At 39.1% G+C, this 20,349-nt stretch overlaps 1 protein-coding gene across 1 annotated transcript in view; it reads right to left on the reverse strand.

Moving 5' to 3' along the window:
- Hook3 (hook microtubule tethering protein 3) overlaps window positions 1-20,349 on the reverse strand; it is an 84,467-nt gene that overhangs the window by 41,019 nt on the left and 23,099 nt on the right. Inside the window, exons 4-10 of the mRNA XM_050146736.1 lie at window positions 20,175-20,225; window positions 13,869-14,001; window positions 7,610-7,677; window positions 4,363-4,425; window positions 3,011-3,094; window positions 1,634-1,797; window positions 1,061-1,201 (exon numbers count right to left, since the gene is read on the reverse strand). Of these exons, the coding sequence (XP_050002693.1) occupies window positions 1,061-1,201; window positions 1,634-1,797; window positions 3,011-3,094; window positions 4,363-4,425; window positions 7,610-7,677; window positions 13,869-14,001; window positions 20,175-20,225 (704 nt within the window). The remainder of the gene's footprint in view (window positions 1-1,060; window positions 1,202-1,633; window positions 1,798-3,010; window positions 3,095-4,362; window positions 4,426-7,609; window positions 7,678-13,868; window positions 14,002-20,174; window positions 20,226-20,349) is intronic.

The raw sequence follows: 20,349 nt of genomic DNA on the forward strand, positions 1-20,349 counted from the left end.
ATGAAAAATATGTCACTAAGAATGTCTAAAATGTAAATAAAGTCACCAGGAGGGTAACCAGCAAAATCACACTTAGCAGAAAAGTAAAATAAATTGTGGAATGTTCAAATGATTTGGCAATTACTATGCTACCAATGAACCCCAGTTAAGATTTCAGTAGAGAAATGGAGATAGAGAATGGCAAATTTTAGGGGCCTGAGGAGACTGTAAATTTAACATATGTCTTCTTTGGGTATGACTGCAAGGAGGCCCGGAGAGTCAACCATGCACAAGTGCTTTCCTCTTGGTGGCAGGACTCAAGCCATCTAGTGATGGGGTGTGGTGGGCAGCTGACAGATGGGAAAGCGTCATAGAAACATTTAACAGCTATGAGAGAAGAGGGAGACAGGGCTATGTACTATGAGGGGTGGGCCAGGGGTAAGAGAAAAAGATCCCTAATACGTAATAGGACAACATTACAGAACTAGGTAATTTTCTCTGTACATGTCAGTATTCTAAAAACAAAAAGGTATCCCAAAGAGGATGAGGCTGTGAAAGAAATAGAATGGCGAACAGTGAGGTACTATACAGAAAATACTTGACAGTATTTAACACAAAGACTAAGGGCCTGGAGGGCTCAGAATCAAAGAAGAGTAGCAAGAAGTAAAAGTTAGTGCTGGATAAGTGAAGTGATGGCCACAAGTACATAGCATTTACCTGATATTTGTCCTCAACTCAAGTGTTTATATAGCCTCTTAGCTATTCACCGAAACTTTATTTTTTTTTTTAAATATTTATTTATTTGTTATGTATACAATATTCTGTCTGTGTGTATGCCTGCAGGCCAGAAGAGGGCACCAGACCCCATTACAGATGGTTGTGAGCCACCATGTGGTTGCTGGGAATTGAACTCAGGACCTTTGGAAGAGCAGGCAATGCTCTTAACCTCTGAGCCATCTCTCCAGCCCTTCACCGAAACTTTAAATACATGTGTGCTCACAGATGCCAGAGTTTGTAACATCTGCAATGGAACTCTTCTGGATGGCAGTGGATCTGATATTCCTGAAGGGAAACCGTTTACCTGAGAACATCTATTTCATCCTTTAGAGACTGAGCTTCATCTGCCAAGGTGGTTAGCTCATCATTCTGCTGCCGAAGCTCAGAGATTTCCTTTTCTAACTCTTCACAGCGTATCCGATAATCATCTTTTGCTGCTTCTAGTCTGTAACCAAAACAAGATAAACACTATTCAGTGGCTCCTAATTCTACTTAGAAGAAGACAAAGCATGTGGACACTCTTCTTGACTCTCCTCTGCAGTCACAACCACCCACGTCACATCTGTCATGTGACTCACATGTACTGGGATTAAAGGTGTAAGCAACCACCACCTGGTTCTGTTCCTCTTTGCAACAGGATCTATCTAGAGTAGCCCAAGGTGGCCTTGAACTCACTGAGGTCCTTTGCCTCTGTCTCTTTGCTGGGATTAAAGGTGTGACCGCTGTCTGGCCTCTAGGGCTAACTAGTGGCTTAAGCATTCTCATCTTCAGACACATTCTATCTGTTAGATTACAAACAAAATATCCTTGCTCCCTCTATTAGCTTTAAAAGACTGTTTAAAATTTAAAAAATAGGTTGTAATGAGTGGTCTTTTACCGGAATGTTTCCTCTTGCAGCTGCTCTAACTGAGTCTGAAGTTGCAAATGTCTTCTTCCTGCTGGACTGTTGGGATCTTCTATAGAATCTGACTGATTGAGTCGTTCCATTAATATCTGATTTTCTGCCAATAAACTACTTTTCTCCTCCTGCAGTGCTGCAACCTGTTGGAATTAGAACAATGGTTATTCAACTCAGACTCTTGTGAATTACCATTATGAATTAAAGCATCTGTCTGATTATTTATTTTTGAGATAGCCCTTACGGATCTAGAACTCACTACGGCCTCTGTCTGTTGTAGATCTGTCTGCTGAGTGCTACCTCACTTGGACAATTCATCTCTATTGTAAACATCTACATTATTTTGAATGTTATTCATACAAAGTAATATATAAGAGTAAAATTTTTCAAAGTTAATTTCTATTTATTTTGAGATAGAATCTTGCTACATTGTTCAGGTACTTCCAATTCTTGGACTCAAGTGATCCTCCTTGCATCAGCCTCCCAAGTGGCTGGGATTACAGGTCTAGGCCATCATACCTGGCTTTACTTCACCAATGATATACAAATGGTAAATAAGCACACAGAAAGATAATCATCAATAGTCGCCAAGTAAATGCAAATTGAAGGCACAAAATATCAATTCAACTCTCATGACGATGAATAAAATTTAAAAAGATTGAACCAACTGTTGGCAAAGATGAAAATAAAGTCTCAGACACTTGTGGTAAGAATACAAACTACAAGGCCAGCCTGGTCTACAGAGTGTGTTCCAGGATAGCCAGTGCTACACAAAGAATACAAACATTTCAAATACTTTGGAGGACATCGATCCTCTGGACCCACAGAAAAAGCCAGATGCTGCCATGCATGCTTACAGTCCCATAAGGGACTGTGACAGGTAGATCCTGGAGCTTGCTGCCCAGCCAGCCTAGCAAAACTGTGGGCGTCAAGTCTGTAGAGAGACCCTGTCTCAAGTGAATATGGTGGGCAGTAAGAGAGCAGAACAGCAGGACATTCAACATTTCCCTCTACCTTCTCAGGCACAGGTAAAATACCCCAGTGCCCTGCAACACACACACACACACACACGAAAAGACTCCCACCCATATGGAAAGTGTGAAAGCGAGTTCACTGGCACAATATGAAGAGTCAAGCACTTTTCTTTATTTCTTCTGGAATTTAACATTCAGTTATAATGAGTTTAATTAAATTCCAGAAAAGACCGGTAACATCTTTATACAGCATACTCTTCTAAATCAGAACCCTATTTGCTTGTTTTTCTTTTTTGTCTTATAGTTTATACTGCAGTGAAGCTGACCATGTGACAGTCCCCAGCACATTTGGTATGTGTGGTGCACACACAGAACTTCTCACCTGCATATCCAATTCATGGCACCTTTGAGCAATTTCTTCCTTTGCTGACAAAGCTTCGTTTAGTTCCTCTGTAGTTTTCTTCAACTAGTTAGAAACAAACAAAATTTCACTATAAAGTAGTAAAGTTATATAGGTGTAACACAGAATTAAAACATTTTTATTTCTTGGGAGGTAGTGTAGGGAAATCAAGAACCTCTTGGTAAAGATGGAAAATAAGTCACTTATTTTTCTTTTGTTTTTGGGTTTTGCTAAGACAAGATCTCACTATATAGCTCAGACTGCCTGAAATTCCCTACATATACCAGAAAGAATGGCCTCAAACTCAGAGTTTGTCCTCATGAGTGCAGGGATTGGTAAGTATGCCACTACATCTGGATTATTCTGATTCTTAACATCAAACATTTCTACGTATATTCCCTTATTATAATAAATTCTAAGTTAGCAAATTATAAAAACATTGATTAAAATAAAATTTTGTGTCTTTATTTCATATATATAAACCTCTGTCTAATAAAGATACCCAAAAATATACCCACAATAGCAAAGAAACAATACCACAAATAGAAAGGCAAATTTTAACTTAGGTTAAAATTATATCATATCCAAAGACTTTCTTATATAACATTGAGAAACTCTGAGCCAAAAATAAGAGAAAGTAAAAGATACAAAGTTCTGCTCATGCAGAATACTGTAAACTAAAAATTGACTATAACAGCATTTCATGCTTAAAAATACATAGCAAAGTTCTTTTCAAATACAGTTGTTCCTAGCCAAGTGTGGCAGCACATTCCTTTAATCCCAACACTTAGGAGTCAGAGACAGGTTGATCTCTGTGAGTTTGAGGCCAGCCTGGTTTATGCGGCAAGAATAAGAATAATATAAAAAGAAAATAATGACTAGAAAAGAGGGACTATCACAAATTAAATTTGTTTTAAAGTGGGCTATGCAATACTACCGTACTTTTTCTGTACCACATTAATTCATTTCTCTGGGTGTGTGCATGTGTGTACACACATGCGCTCACCAGAGTGTGCATACCAAAGTCAGGACAATAACGTATTGTGTCCTCTCCTTTTACCAACTGGTTCCTGGGGAAAGAACTTAGTTCATCATACTTGCTAGCAAGTGTCCTTCCCTGCTGAGCCACCTCACTGGTCCATGCAGTACTACTTTTACTACAAAGTCTAAGCTTAATTATAATGTATAATATCAATTAGCTTAAGTTCTTAAATTTAGGCAAAATATGGAGTATTTTATCAATGTATTCCATAAGCAATTTCAACTGTGTTCTTCTCACTAATGCCTGAAATTCACCTGCCTCAACTGTTTCACAAATAAAGACAATTATATACCTGGCGATCCAGATCAGCATAGGCATCATTTCCGGCAGAGACAGGAGACTCTTTACTCATTAGCTGAAATTAAGATTTAAACCATTATGAGGCAAAAGACATTCTTGGCAATACAAAAAAATGAGCACCCAGAAACTACTAAAGCAAAAAGAAATTAAAGCACATAAGCAAGCAACTGTTTTCTTTTTTAAAAATATTTATTTATTTATTTATTTATTTATTATGTATACAATATTCTGTATGTGTGTATGCCTGCAGGCCAGAAGAGAGCACCAGACCCCATTACAGATGGTTGTGAGCCACCATGTGGTTGCTGGGAATTGAACTCAGGACCTTTGGAAGAGCAGGCAATGCTCTTAACCTTTGAGCCATCTCTCCAGCCCGCAACTGTTTTCTGTAATTAATTTTTCTGACTGTTTTTCACTCCAAGTGATGTCTACACTTAAAATTAAACATGTGAAATCTGGTGCTCATTTTCTCTGAGAGCTCTAGCTGTAAGAATCAAGCATAACTTATTCTTAACACTGTGTTAGGAGCATGGCTAGACATTTAAAAACAGGGATTTTTCAATAATAAGAGCGACACCAAGTACTTCTTTCATTCTAAATAATCAGTGTGGAAAGGGGAGTCATGTTCTCCTGTGGTGTGCCCACTGTTACGCTGGCCATGCTCCACCTGCACGCAATCCTAATTAACACTGGGTCACAAAACAGCTGCGGCAACAAAACCCCCAAGTTATGAAAACAGGAAAGGGATTTGCTGGGAAAGGGTTCAGTGGGAGAAGAATCAGAGAGTGTAATCAGGGTGGGGGGTGTCAAAGGATCAAAATGTATTCATGTATAAAACCATCAAAGGATAACTATATAGTAATATATAAAATCTGTAACAGTGTTCAGAGAGAATATATCTAACTCAAAGGTGGGGAGAAGGAGACATATAGTTTTCTCCTCCTGTCTTCATCCTTATCACAACACAGCAGCTACTGCTCTAGGAAAAGCTAGACATCCGTTCTAAATGCACCTTCTCTCATCTCAGGCATTTTATCTGATTTTATGCAGACCCACTCCTCAGCTTCACTGAGCTCCCAGTGCGATCTTGTTTTACTATTGCCAGCTTTCTTGCTTATTATTCTTAGACTATATAGTTTACAGTTTAATTCTCTTTCTTTTGCTAACATCTTCTTTGGAGACTTTCTCCCCTTACATGAAGACTCCAAAGCTCTAGCTTTTGTGAATGTGCTTGTTTCCTCTTCTTGTTCAGACATGGTTTCTTATGAACCAGACTGGCTTTGAATTCCCCATGTAGCTGAGAATGACTTGAGCTTCTTTTTTAAAAGAATTATTTTATTTAAAAAATAAAAGACTACGTGATGTATGTGAGTGTTTGTCTACATGTATGACTGTGCATCACATGCATTCCTGTTACTTATGGAGGCCAGAAGAAGGCAGTTGGATCCTCCTAGGACTACAGTCTCAGACAGTTTTGAGCCATCACAGGAGTGCTGGGAAATCAAACCCAGGTCCTGCAGAAGAGCAGTGCTCTTAACCACATAGCCATCTCTTCAGCCCCCTTTCAATCCTTTTCTAATTCTCATCCTGCTTAACTCCTTGAGTCCATAAAATCCCACTCCCAGGTGAGATTTTTTTCCCTATGGCCCAATCTACAAAACCAGTAGCACTTCTTCCCCTTCTTCTTCACCACAGGAAATTCTTCCTATCCAAAGCCACTATGGCTACCTAGGCTCTTCATGTAGTCTCTTACAAGCTCCCCAACAGCCCTGTTCAATGTGTTACCAGTCTTCCTTATAAAACCTTCAGTCAGGTGGTGATGGTGCACACCTTTAATCCCAACACATGAAAGAGGTAAGAAAATCTGAGTTTGCGGCTAGCCTGGTCTACAGAGTGAGTTCTAGGACAGCCAGTACTACACAAAGAAACCCTGTCTCATAAAAGAACAAAAAACAAAACCCAAAACCATTAACCTTGATCTCCTTTTCTCGTGTGCTCTTCCTATCAACATCTAATTAGTAAAAAAGACTCTTTGAATAGCTATTCTTGGGCTGAGACATAGCTCCCTAGTAGAGCATACTTGAGGACCTGGGTTTGATCTCTAGTACCAACTGCTACCCCAGGCCCCCGAATTACTAAACTTCAAGTGATACTTCTCTAAAACATATAATAGCAATGGCCAACAAAGGCATAAAAGGATGCTCATTATTACCAGTCACTATGGAAATACAAAACAAGCAAACAAACACAGTAAATACAAAGTACTACTTATACTTACAAGGAAAGCAATCCCATAATTCCATTTCTGGATACTGAGGCTCTTTCAGATCACAATGGGGTAATATACCCAATACCTAGTTTCCTAAGTTAAAATGCATTGAACACATCTAATTTACTGGATAAACAGATTCACAACATGCCACACTCTTGACTAAGTAGCTAGATTCCAGAAAATGCAGCACACTGCTGCTGCTACAACATCATGTAGGTCTTTTTCCTCTCCCTGGACTTTCTCCCCTCTCTGCAGGGTCTCACTTAGGCTGATCTTGAATTGGCAGGCCCTTGATTTCTCCCTCCTGAGTGCTAAAATGACAGACATTCACCAGACAAGCACGGCCAGCAGGTCTTGCTTTCTGTTTGTTTGTTGGACTCATCTCTCTTCTTACTGCACCTCATCCTTCCAAGTCCAGTCTCACTCCTCTGAGTGGCCTTATTTAATGTCCCCCCAAAGCTGTTCCCTGTTCTATATTCTTCCCCCACTCCATGGTACTTTTAAAACAACATGAATTCTTTGTGACCGTTTTCTCTCTGAGACTCTCAGAGGGAGACACACTATCAGAGAGCATATCTTAGTATTCTTAGTAGCTGCCTCAGTCTCTAGTGAACATAAGGTTTGAACTGTTTGCTAAATGAATAAATTCAATATCCACACAAAAGACACAATGTACTTAAAACTTAATTAGAATACAGGTTACACATAATAAAAAGAGATTTGTTTTGTTTTTTCAAAACAGGGCTTCTCTTTGTAACAACCCTGTCTATTCTGGAACTCAATCTGTAGACCAGGCTAGGCACAGAGATCCACCTGCTTCTGCCTTCCAAGTGCTGGGATTAAAGTTAAGCACCACCACTGCCCAACAAAAATAGAATTATTTCTTAAAACCACTGTCTCTCTTGCCTGAGCTCTTCTGTTCTCCTTTAATTCGTCACAAATGAGTGCAGAGCTCTCATCAACGTACCTCTTGAATGGCTGTCATGACAACATGCTGAACAGACTCCTCCATCATCATAATGGCTTGAATGTACTCTGAAAACAAGAATAACCTGGAATGTCACTGTTCAAGTTAAAAGATGGTCAAGACTTGAAGTTTAATACTCTATAAACCGTTGCAAGCAGTTTTCTGTGTTCGGATTCTTCCTCAGACTCCCCTGTTCACGGCTACTCTGCCCCAAATGTGTGCCACAGGTGAGCAAAGTCTGAACACTGAACAGCACTAGCTGTTTCCCAGACATTCTGTTCCTGCTTCACATGTGTTCATTTGGTTGAGACTGGGTCTATAGCTGCGCTCCACTCACTTTGAATCCTAGGTTAGCCTTGAACTTGTGATCTTCCTGCCTTATCTCTCAGAGCACTGGGATTATGGGGATCTATGGTCACACTTGGCTCCTCTCACCTTTTCCTGCAAAGCTGATGCTGTAGGCAAAGGTTGGGGAACAGAGCTTCGGCATGAGTACACATTCGAGTAAGTCAGGCCCAAAGTCAGGGCAAAAAAGGACCACACCACCTTTTCTACACTCTGAAGGTTGACTTTTTGATTATCCTTTGTGACACTGTAAAAATACTCTGGTTTTATGTGACGTCAAAGCACTAAGTTATATAAATTCTCAAGTTTGTTTACTACAGAAAGAAATAACTATAACAAATTTAAGACAGACACTGAACCCGTAATTGCGCTACTATATGCTCCTGGGCTTTAAACTACTATCCTGCATCTTTATATGAAAAGAAGAACCACATTATTCTCATTTTCACCCAGGCCCAAACCAGGAGGGTCTCAGTAAAGTCACTCTAGAAGTAATAACTTTTTCTTCTGACACAGCCCTGTTAATAGTTTTCATTATTTCCAGATCCAAAAATGGATGACAGAAGTATTAAATCAATGGACATGACAGGCACCCTAAAGTTATAGTACAGAGGCTCTTACGTATGAAATGTATGACATTACCATTAGACCTATCTATTGGAATGCCTCTCCCCAGCAGATAACCTGGTTTTTGTTTTAAGTATTTTAACAACACCATTGTGATACATGACATCAAACACAAGAACTAGCAAATCTAGGATGATTGTCAGGTCCTCAATATCAAAGACTATGAATGAACATGAAAGAGAAGACACCGTGGCACGGTATGGGGAAGGCAGGCTTAATGGCAACTACTGGGAATGAGGTGAGCAACAGTAAAAAGAGGCCAGGACATTAGTAGGTATGAGAGGGGAAGCGTTAGTTAAGAAGCGGTGTTGCCACGTCAAGGCCCTTCCCCGCGAACACCGTAAAGTACTAAATGATAAGATGGTGATGACAGCTAAATTAATATGCACTACTTTAAACCTTAAAGTTAAAAATATAATTATGTATGATTATTTGGTACATACCCATGAAGCAATGCTAGAGAATGAGGCATACAATGTAAGGAGGCTTACCCTCAATTTTATCTGTTCCAAATTTTTTTAGTATGATTTAATACAAAGAATTGAAGGCTTAAAGGCTGAAGAAATATGTTTTCCCACCCTATATCTAGCCCATTCATTACAATTAAGAAATTTGGCAAATTCTGTAATATTTGTAAGTCCTAACCTTCTAATCTATAAAAGGTATTTTTTGTTCTGTTATTGTTTAGTAGAGTAGCAGATTGAAGGCAGACACCATGGCTGGTGAGATGGCTCAATAAATAAAGGTGCTTGCCAAGCATGTTGGGGGACTGTACTTTGACCCCAGGATCCAGAGTGGAAAGAACGAACTGACTTTCACAAAATGCCCACTGACCTCCACATGCACTCCGTGGCACAGGTTGTGCTCCCCATAAATAAATGTTAAAAAAAAAAAAAAAACTCAGGCACGCCTTTAATCCCAGCACTCAGAAGGCAGAGGCATATGGATCTCTGTGAGTTCAAGGCCAGCCTGGTCTACAGAGCAAGTTCTAGGACAGCCAAAGCTGATGCTTCACAGAGAAACCCTGTCTCAGAAAACCAAAAAGAAAAGAAATGTTAAAGAAAAATCCTACCAACCCCTAACAAACCCAAACACAGTTGATGTATTATCAGTGTGCCTTCTACTATTTTTTAATGATTTCTTCTTTTATTTTTTAAAGAAAACAGACTATCTTTTTTCATTTTATACACTAATCGCAGTTTCCACTCCCTCCCATCCTCCTATTCCCTCTGCCTACCCCCACCCCAGCCCCGTTGCTGTGGGGAAGGTCCAAGGCCCTCCCTACTATATCTAAGCCTAGCCAGGAATCATCCAAAGAGAATAGGTTTCCAAAAAGCCAGTATATGCAGTATGGACAAATCCTTGTGCCACTGCCAGTGGCCCTGCAGTCTACTCCAGCCATACAACTGTCACTCACACTCTAGTTTGGACCTATGCTGGTTCCTTCCCTGTCTGGCTGGAGCTGCAACTCCCATTAGCTCCAGCCCCATCATGGACCTGACCTCTCTGCTAATATTCTCACTCCTCCCACTCTTCAGCTGGACTTCGGGAGCTCAGCCCAGTGCTCCACTGCGGTGTGCCTTCTACCATTAATCTGTCTTAAAATTTACCACTATTTTATTTGCCCCAATTAGAGGTCAAAAAAAGACAAACAAATACATATAGTCAAGCTCTCATCAACTGTTTTAAAATTTTCCAATTGGAAACAATGGCTAAATACAAAGCAAATGTGGACACAGTTTCATTCAGTCTTCATAACTAAGGGATTCTGGAGGTAAGGACAAAGGCAGAGACCATCTCATCCACAGGTAGGTAGTCGATTACTGAAGCGTACTTCTGAGAGCCCCTACTCTATCTACCCACACAATGCATTCACAGCGACAATTAATGATTAACAATTAAGAGGCTCACTTACATGATCTTAGCTCTCTACTGTATTCCTGAACCCAGAGAATACTGCAAATCTGGGTGAGAGATTAAGAATCCTGTTCAACTGGAACCTTCTTCCTTCCTTCCTGTCTAACTTTTAAACAGCTGTGAACTCTGCTAATAATATCACCTTGCCAGACAAGATGTGATCACTAGAGCAATAGTGGCCTGAGTGTTATGAGAGTAATCAACCATTTTTTATTTGAATTTTAGCCCTGCTCCACAGTAGGAAATCAAATTTGGTATTGTAATTCTGGTTAAAAGTCCATGGCTGGGGAGGCTATAGTCCCTGGATGGGGTGATCTCACTACTGTTATTTTGCTATATGAAAATGATATCATACAGTCATCTGAATAATTACAATTATACATCTACATCAGTGCTGTTCTCACTCTTGGTCAGAAAAGCTTCTGTTTTCAGTGATTAATACAGAGACTCGCAACTGGGTAAGTGGCTGAGAGTGCTCAGTCCTAAAATGAGACCTCTGTACCATCCCTCTAGGGCTCCAGGACAGGAAAGAGTGCTGTGAGGTGCTGTCTTCTGGACACAATGCAGCTGGTGAACCCACACCAATAGCGGCTATCTGGATTAGATGGGGCTATCAATGTGCCATCGCTTAAAAATATTTTTGTAAAAGAAATCCAGTTTAAGTAAAGCAATTCTAAAAATGGGAGTCGGTTAGCGAGGTGAAGGGAAAGCCCTAAAGCCTATACTTGACTATTAAGCTTATTCACTACTAGAATATGAAAAAAGTATAAGAAACAAGTAAATAGAAACTTGTTATTGCGTTATCAAGTGTGAAGGAGAAAAGAGTGAATGGGAAAGGGAAGCTTTGAACTAAAAAACAAAAATCAAAACAAAACAAAAAACTTAATACAATTACAAAATACTATTTATTATTTTGAATAGTTCCCAGCCCCCTGTTCTCCAGCAATACTTCTCGAAATTCTTTATTGACTATACAAATATAGTTCTGTGGGATTTTTAAGGCACTGAAAGATAACTTGAGTATTTCTTACTCTGAGCTATTCTTAACCAGCTGCCCTTCAGCTAACCCATGTCTAGACTTGCTATATCCTTCCTTCACAGCATTTATGGCTACTCTGTAAAAACTTGCGCTACGATTTATTTTTCCTCCACTCAAGCTCTATGCAGGCTTGAGGCTTTGTGTCTCTTTTGGTTGGTACTATAGCCCTCTTCCATAATATCAGTTCAAGAAGCATTTGTGACATAAATCAAACCTATGTTAGGAAGATGGCCCAGTGAGGAGTGTTGTGTCAGCATTAGGACCCAAGTTAAAATCTCTAGTGCCCAAATAAAAGATGGGGACAGTGGTGCATGCCAGTGACCCCAAAGCTGAGAGCCGACAAGCAGGGTTTAGCAACTCTCTAGCCAGCCAGCCTGGCTAAAACAGAGAACTTCAAGTTTGTAGGACACCCTGTCATAAAGAATAAAGTGGAAAATGATAGAAGATGAAATCCAATGTCCTTCTCTGGCCTCTGCATGCAAACGCACGAGAGAGACCTACCATGAGCATGCAGCAGAACACATACATTGATGGAAACACACCTCCCAAAAGGCAAAAGTAATGCTTTTACTTTACATATAGTAAATTTGAATGTATTTTAAACAAGTGATCCCCATACAAATTAAGCCACATTTTCCAAAGGGATTAAAAAAACTCTAAAAAAAATACATTATTACCCATGTATCAAAGGTGGTCTTCAAGTAATTTTAACAATGCCACCAACTGGAGTTGCTATACACTTTTTCCAATATCAGCAATCTGAATTTAACTTACTAAGAACTTACTAACTTCTCTAAGTCTAATTAGTGGTTTTACTAATTTACCATCCATATATGGTAAATTATGACTTGAGTATGACTTATCCCATAAATGCCACCTAATAAGTGACATTTTTAAAATTTGCTAGCAATGGAAAATTAGTTTTCTATTTTCTGGGTATATTAAACCACACTGAAGAATAGGTTCCATGCCAAGCATCATATGGCCACTACAAAATGAACTCAACGGTATTGTTTGTAGACTTTTTGTAATTTGTAAGGCACTGAAAGATAACTTGAGTATTTCTTACTCTTATTGCTTTGTTTGATTGGGCAAAATACTTTTTCTCACTCATCTTTTGACTGTACATTATGGTTGATCATCTTGTGTTTTTATTCTTTTAAAGAGAGAGAAAAAGGAGGAGTTGTGTGAGTAGGGAGATGGGAAAGATATGAGAGGAGTTGGCGGAGAAGAAATCAATCAGAATATATTGTATGAAAAAAGTTTTCAATAAAATAAATTGTGGTTGTGGCAGGTATGGTGGCAGATGCCTACAATGCCAGGATACAGAGGCAGGCAGATCTCTGTGGATATGACGCCAACAAGGCTTATACAGAGCCAGTTCCAGGCCAGCCAGGGCTACATAGTGAAACACTCAAAAAAATAAAATTGTGGCTATAAGAACTTGTAATATGAGCTGGGAGGTGGTGGCGCATGCCTTTAATCCCAGGACTTGGGAGGCAGAGGCAGGTGGATCTCTGTGAGTTCAAAGCCAACCTGATCTACAAGAACTAGGTTCCAAAGCTACAGAGAAACCCTGTCTCAAAAAAACAAACAAACAAAAAAACACCCCAAGAACTTGTAATATATAAGTAAAAAGGAATTACTGTCTCAAAACTATCTACATCTGCATATGTATTTTAAAAAAATATTAAAAAGTCACATTTCCATGAAATTAACATTGTTTGAAACATTATTATGTACAAGATATTGGAATTACTTACATGTTTTGTTACTTAGACCCCCCTAATAATCTTGTGAGGTAGGTATTAAATGTTAATTTACTAAGAATATGAAATAAAGATTAGATTTGCACACTATCTCTCCATAGACTGTAAGTGTGCAACTATATTTGAACACAGAATGATTGAACATTACAGTCTGTGTTCTTATTCTGAAGCACAGAAATATTTCCTAAGTTATTTTGCAAACTGAATTAATATTTTATCAATAAAATAAATATCACCATTTGTAGTTAAAATGCATTAAAAACAATGTATTGAGGTTGGGGATATAGCTCAATAGCGAAGTACATACTTAGTATGAACAAAGTCACCGGGTTCCACAGCCAACATAAAAAAGAACAACAATATAAAAACTATTCAGTTATATATAGTTATATAGTCTTAGAGAAAGGGATGGAATATGACCATAATCAAAATTATTGACTACCTTTTGGAACTCATTTAAACATGAAGGCAAAGCTGTAGAAGATGGGTAGTCATGGAAAGATGCCATTTATCCTGGTGCTTGACATACAAAGTATCAATATATATTACTTTCATTAGTTACCTTGCTTCTGTTCACAATTCACAGCACAGCCGAGAATGAGCTGGAGCATCCTTCCGAGCTCTGCTGCATCAGAATGCTCCCCGATAAGGTTCACATCGGGAAGGGTAAAGTCATTAATCTGCTGTCCTAAAATCTGAATGGAGACAGAGAGATTATAATTACCCTCATATTTATAGCACCAAATAAAATATTTAATAGAAATAGATTTGTTATCACTAGAAATTCACTGTCAAGGCCAGAGTTGTTCTGCCAATCTCACTCCCAATTTCTGTTCTTATTTCCTACACCTAAATTACAACTATCAAGCATCCTGGCAACTTAGTCCCTAATCTGGTACGTGGTATGTACACTGAACAAAAATCCTTCTGTTCTAAGACAGCTTGGATGTTTGATCTATAATGAATTATAACCAGAGTGGGCTAAACTAAAAAAACAACCAAAACATTGGTATTAAATAAAAATTCACACTACCAACAGTGAGGTTCCCCTTTGCTACTTTCATTTTGTCTCTAAAATGTCTGTAGTAAGATACTCTTAACAGGAATGAGAATGGCAGATCCCTTTAATGGAGAATATGGTCCCAAATGAAATAACACATGCAAAGCAATGGGAATCTCTGTCGGGTAACCTGTCAGTGAAAGCCCCTGGGAGGTAGCGCAGTTGTTGGTTGAGCAGCCACTTCCATCCTTAGCACCACATAAACCAGGTATGGTGGTCCATGGGTATAATCCCAGCAATCAGAAGGGCAGAGAAACAGAAGTTCAAGGTTACCCTTAGCTATACAGAAATATACCATCAACTCAATTAAATTTAATTTCTCTCCTGTGTAGGTAAATCACTCTCCAGCAGTAATTAAAAACAGGAAAAAGGAACTGTTCTGGAGACCTCAAAAACAGCAGCTCAGTTTCTTGTCTTTGAGTCAGAGATGTACTTGGTTCCATCACAATTCTGTCCTCAATAGAGGCCTGAAACACCAAAAACGTTCAGAGGCACTGGTTTGTGTTCTGGTTTCTGGTTATCATTCTTCTAGGTTTACATAGCAACCTAATGAGCACACTGCCTGGAAGTTAAGCATGATCAGGTGCTTCTCTGATCCTTGAAGCTGTGCCAAAATTCCAGTCTAGTCACTAGGATGCGAAGGTGTTAATGAATACCTTGTGTGTGGACAACTGGCCTGACAAGCTTACCTCCCATGCCTCAACCCAGTTAGGCCTGATTAACTCCTAAACAGGGACTGTCAGTGGCAACCCTTTCTTCCTTCCTTTCTCTTAAGCTATCTTCTATAATAAAACTCCTTTCTAAAACTTCATCTTCTGTTGTTTGTGAAATTAATATTCGAGTTCACAACACAAAGGACAAAAAAGCTACTAACCTGGGGTAGGTTTAGTGGTGAGGGACCCTAGTTCCCTAAGTAATGTCACCTCAGTGAGGCCTCTCGTATTTAAGGGCCTCCCCTCCTCTGCTTTCCTCCATTTCAAAAGGATATGTATCTTTTAAATATAATGGAAATGTCTACTGGAAAGAAAATGAACAGAAGGGTTGGAAAATGAATAAAATAAAGATGTGCTCATGGGAATAAAAAATATAATAGGATGTTGCAATGGCTGAGCAAGAAAGGTATGCAGTTATCTCAGGAGTAGATAAAACACACAAGCAGTAAAAAGAAAATTTGATTGAGTAATCAAAGAAATTTGAGTAATTAAAGGGTCAGCCCAGGAAGTTTAAAGGTTCACTGCGAGTTCTACGGAATAAAAAAAAAAAGTAGAAAAATTTCCTAAGACTAAAACTATTAAATATTTAAGTTATTCAGTTTTTAAGGATTTGCTAAATGTTGGCCAAGCATAATAAAGCAAAATCCATGCTCAAAATGTACCTTGCATCAAAGCACATTTTCATGAACCTCTCCCTGCAACATTTCACGAGTCGGTGGAGAAAATGTGAGAGAAAGGAAGAGGAGTTCCCAGACTGAATACGAGAGGTAAAGAAAGAACATAGCTTATTTACTTTCTCGTTGATTCTAATTAAGATTGAAAACGCTTATGCTTTATTGCAGGAATCTCAATACTCCCTTTGGGAGCATTCACAAAATAGAGGATATAGGTAACACTTTACTTTTCTAGTTTTGAAAAAAAAAAAAAAAAAAAACCCTGAATTTTAAAATGGACATCATCTAAAGGATTTGAGTCAGACCATGAACCTTCATAAATGTTTCTGTAGGTACATTTATGTAGATGTCTACAAAATTGCTACCATATTGTATATACACAGTCCTAATAAAAACATTTTTATGGTTGAATACTATTTGCCTAATAAATATTTCAAAATTTCCTTGTTCCAAGACATGTGGCTAATTTTCAGTTTTGCATCCTATAAAATAACATGGAGGTGGACAGCTCTTCAGTAGTTTTATTCTATTCTACTTTTTTGAGACATGAGTCACTAAGTTGCCCAGGTTGGCTTCAAATCCCTAGGATCAAGAAATTCTTCTACTTTACCCTCCTGAGAAGCTACACAGTTTAGAAAAATTCTGAAAATGAAGTTACTGTGTCAGGGTTGGAGTGGCTCAGCCTCAGGAGGTAGAATCAGGAAGATGACAAGTTCAATGTCATCCTTGGCTACATACAAAGGTAGAGGCCAGTCTATCTACAGGAGATTCTGTTTTTTATTTTAATACTGCTTCAAAGGATGTATATTTTATAAAACTTCCAAGATAAACAAGGATTCTACCTTCATGAAATATATGAAGCAAGGAAAACACATATAAAACAAATAAAGTAACTTAGAAAAATACATAATTACAAATAACACTGAATGGTGAGGCTAAAAAGGAGCTTGGCAGTGAATCATGCAGTAGAGACTCATGAAGTACGCTGCAAAACAAACACCGATGCTCAACACCTCAGCCCTTCTCATCAGCACTTGGTAGATAACCTGGTATATATATAAGAGCACACCAAGAGCCGAGCGGTGGTGGCGCACGCCTTTAATCCCAGCACTCGGGAGGCAGAGGCACGTGGATCTCTGTGAGTTCGAGACCAGCCTGGTCTACAAGTGCTAGTTCAGGACAGGCTCCAAAACCACAGAGAAACCCTGTCTCGAAAAACAAAAAAAAAAAAAAAAAAAAACAAAAAACAAAACAAAACAAAAAAAGAGCACACCAAGAAAACTCCAAAGGTGCCTGTGACCTGCAGGGATGAGACCTCCCTCCTCTCTGGGCACAATAAGCATAGCTGGGTCATGCTAACTGGGACATAGAATGATGCTGCAGACTCAAAGTCCAAAGCATTGCCAAGGAAGGTTTTGTGGAGTATGGTGGGGTAGAGAAAGTGAAGAGTTATCAGAGCCTGGGTTTCTCACTGTGAAGTACTGATGGCAGCACCCATCTGGTCAGAGTGCAGCACCAAACTACAGTGACATGTAGAGAAATAGTTCCTAAAATATCACCATCATCTTTTCTGACTTACATTTTCTATTTCCTTTCCACTGTGGTATTTTTTTGAGAAAATTATAATTTTTAATTTTCAAAATAAGCAAATATGGAGCTTAGGGCAAAAATGATTACTTCTCATAATCCCCAAAGATCTAGTAAATATTATTTCTTAGTATCCTTACAGGTAACTTCTGGCCAATGAACAAGAAAGTCCCTAACAGTTATGGTGTTTTGTGCACTTGTTCAAGATGTTCAAGTGCTCATTTATATATTTTAAATATCACAATTTCTTGAAAATTAATGCTGATTTTTAAATTATTTGAGATGATTACAAAATTAACTGTCCACTACAATACAGCATTGCAGGTGGTTGGAATTGAACAATGACTGGGTCAGGTCTGGCCCCAACCTTGTTTCATAACTTATACTATAAAGGGATGGGCAATGAAATAAAACTGCATAAGACAAGACTGTAGACTGATCCTGTAAGAGTGAACCACACAAGTTGAGTCTGGGGCTACAGGCCTTCAATGCCAGCTGCTTGAGAGATTGGTGCAGAAGTATATCAAGTTCAAAGCCTGCCTGGGCTAAAGGTCAAGGCAACCGAGGACAAATCAACAAAACCCTCTTATCCAAAAAACAAAACAAAATAAAAAACCAGAGGGCTGGGGGTATAGCCCAGTGTGAGCACATCTGCCTAGCAGAACAGCACAAACAACCCAAGGAAACATGGAAGACTTAAAATGGAAATTAATGTAATCTCGGCTTTTCTCCTTTTACAATCGTCATGACTTGACAGAACTACACAACAGTGAAAAGTAAAAATTGCTCACCAGTTAGTATTTTAGCAGTCTAAGGACAAACTAAGGACAACTTAGTTATGTGTGGTCGCAGAAGAGCTGAAGAAAGCTCCATTTTGAAGGTCTAATTGATTTCGCTGATGATGATATTAAAGGACATCCCAGTACTCAGAAGATGGAGGCAGAAATATCAAAAGTTCAAGGTCAACCTCAGCTACGTGTTGAGCTTGAGGCTAGCCTGGCCTATGTGAAACTCTGTCTTGAAAACAAACAAGTCATCAGGCAGGACATGGTGGCTCAAACCTAGTATACCGGCATAAGAGAAGTGGGGCAGGAGAACTGTCCATGCGTTGGAGGCTAGCCTGGGTGAAGTGAGGGAGTGTCCCCTGAGCCAAGAGCATCCAGCTGCACCTTCATGCAGAAAAGATCATCCAGCTGAGCTTGTTGATGACTGAGACCCCGGAATAAGGGCATGAGAAGGCAAAAGAGTCTCACCTGAGTAGCCAGGTATTTCCTGCCACCTACTGTACACAACTCTACCTTAACTGCACATGATGTCAGAGAGGGGTAGTATATATAGGGCAAGGAAGACTGTATTTATCTATGTGGCTATGGCAAAGCCCCCTCCCTGCTGGGTAAAGGATTTCCAGGTGTGGCATTTTTTAGCAGCAGGAAGAGAAGCACCCACATCCCTTTAGTAATCCTTTACCTATGTTCTCTGTAAGGAAACACAATAAACCCATTGGTTTCTAAAGAGTGAACTTTGGTGGAATTATGTCTCCGTTTGTCATTGGGACTTTAAGAAAAGGGGTAGATGTTGCTTACATCTCTGCCTGGAAGGAATTTTAGTAACGCTGGGGTATAAATGAGTTTCTGGACAACCTGTATTACAGAGTAAGCCTTTCTGAAAACCCATGGAAAGGACTACAGAATGATACCAAAGTTTGAGACTTGCATTCTAGGCTGGATGTGATGGAATGGTGATTCTCAGCCTTCTTGATGCTGTGACAATTACATACAGTTCCTCATGTTGTGGTGACGACCCCGAACCATAAAATTATTTAATTGCTACTTCCTATCTGTAATTTTGTTATGAACTGTAATGTAATGTAATGCAGGATTATCTGATATGTGACTCCTCTGGAGTTGAGACTCACAAGCTGAGAACCACTGTGATAAAGTCCCTCACTAAGATGGAGAAGATACATACTACAGACATAAATATCTTGCTTGCAGGGAAAAAATGCCAAGAAAATAATACATATTTCTGGGGAATGTTATGTCCTATTGACATCTGTGATGATGGAATGAATTAGTTCTGCTGTGTGAGTATCTCCCCAGCAGTGCCTATGCTCTGATATAGCTGAAGGATGAGGTGAGATCAACTAGAGTTCAGGAGGTAGCTGCTGAATAAAAGACAAGTAGTAGGGCCAATCACAATGCTCCAAATGAGCTCTAAACTACCTTGACAAGTACAGGAAGAAAAGATGGTGCAGTATAAAACAAAATTTAACATATTTTACTAACCACGTACAAGCTACTCATAACAATGACAACTATTGATATGTTTTCCACCTAAGAGATAACTGGTTATTTGAACCAGCATCCTCAAAGCTGCAAAAAGGGAGAGAGAAACTATTAATGTTGACATGTTTTTTTCTTAAGCTTGAAACTATGAAAAATTTAAACCACTGTAATATTTCCAAGTAGAGGGGCTGGAGAGATGGCTCAGAGGTTAAGAGCACTGGCTGCTTTTCCAGAGGTCCTGAGTTCAATTCCCAGAAATCACATGGTGGCTCACAACCATCTACAATGAGATCTGGTGCCCTCTTCTGGCATGCAGGCATACGTGGAGGCAGAACACTATACATAATAAAAAAAAAAAAGTCCCAGCACTCGGGAGGCAGAGGCAGGCGGATCTCTGTGAGTTCGAGACCAGCCTGGTCTACTAGAGCTAGTTCCAGGACAGGCTCCAATGCCACAGAGAAACCCTGTCTCGAAAAAACAAAAAACAAAAAAAACAAAAACAAAAATTAAAAAAAATATTTTCAAGTAGAATGAGAAAAAAGATCTTACCTCATGATTGTAATCCAAGATTCCTTTTAAAATTTTCTTTAAATTACTTATCTGTTTAGAGAGAGAGAGAAAGTGGGTGAAAGGCAAGAACAAATCAGAGTACAGAGTAACACAAACACTCCAGTGAATCACAGAGCAAGTGCAAGCTAAGTATTCCAGACCACAACTCTCAAGT

This window comes from Alexandromys fortis, unplaced genomic scaffold (assembly GCF_014885135.2).
Source record: "Alexandromys fortis isolate MF-2015 unplaced genomic scaffold, M_Fortis_MF-2015_v1.1 scaffold_55, whole genome shotgun sequence".
NCBI lineage: Eukaryota > Metazoa > Chordata > Mammalia > Rodentia > Cricetidae > Alexandromys > Alexandromys fortis.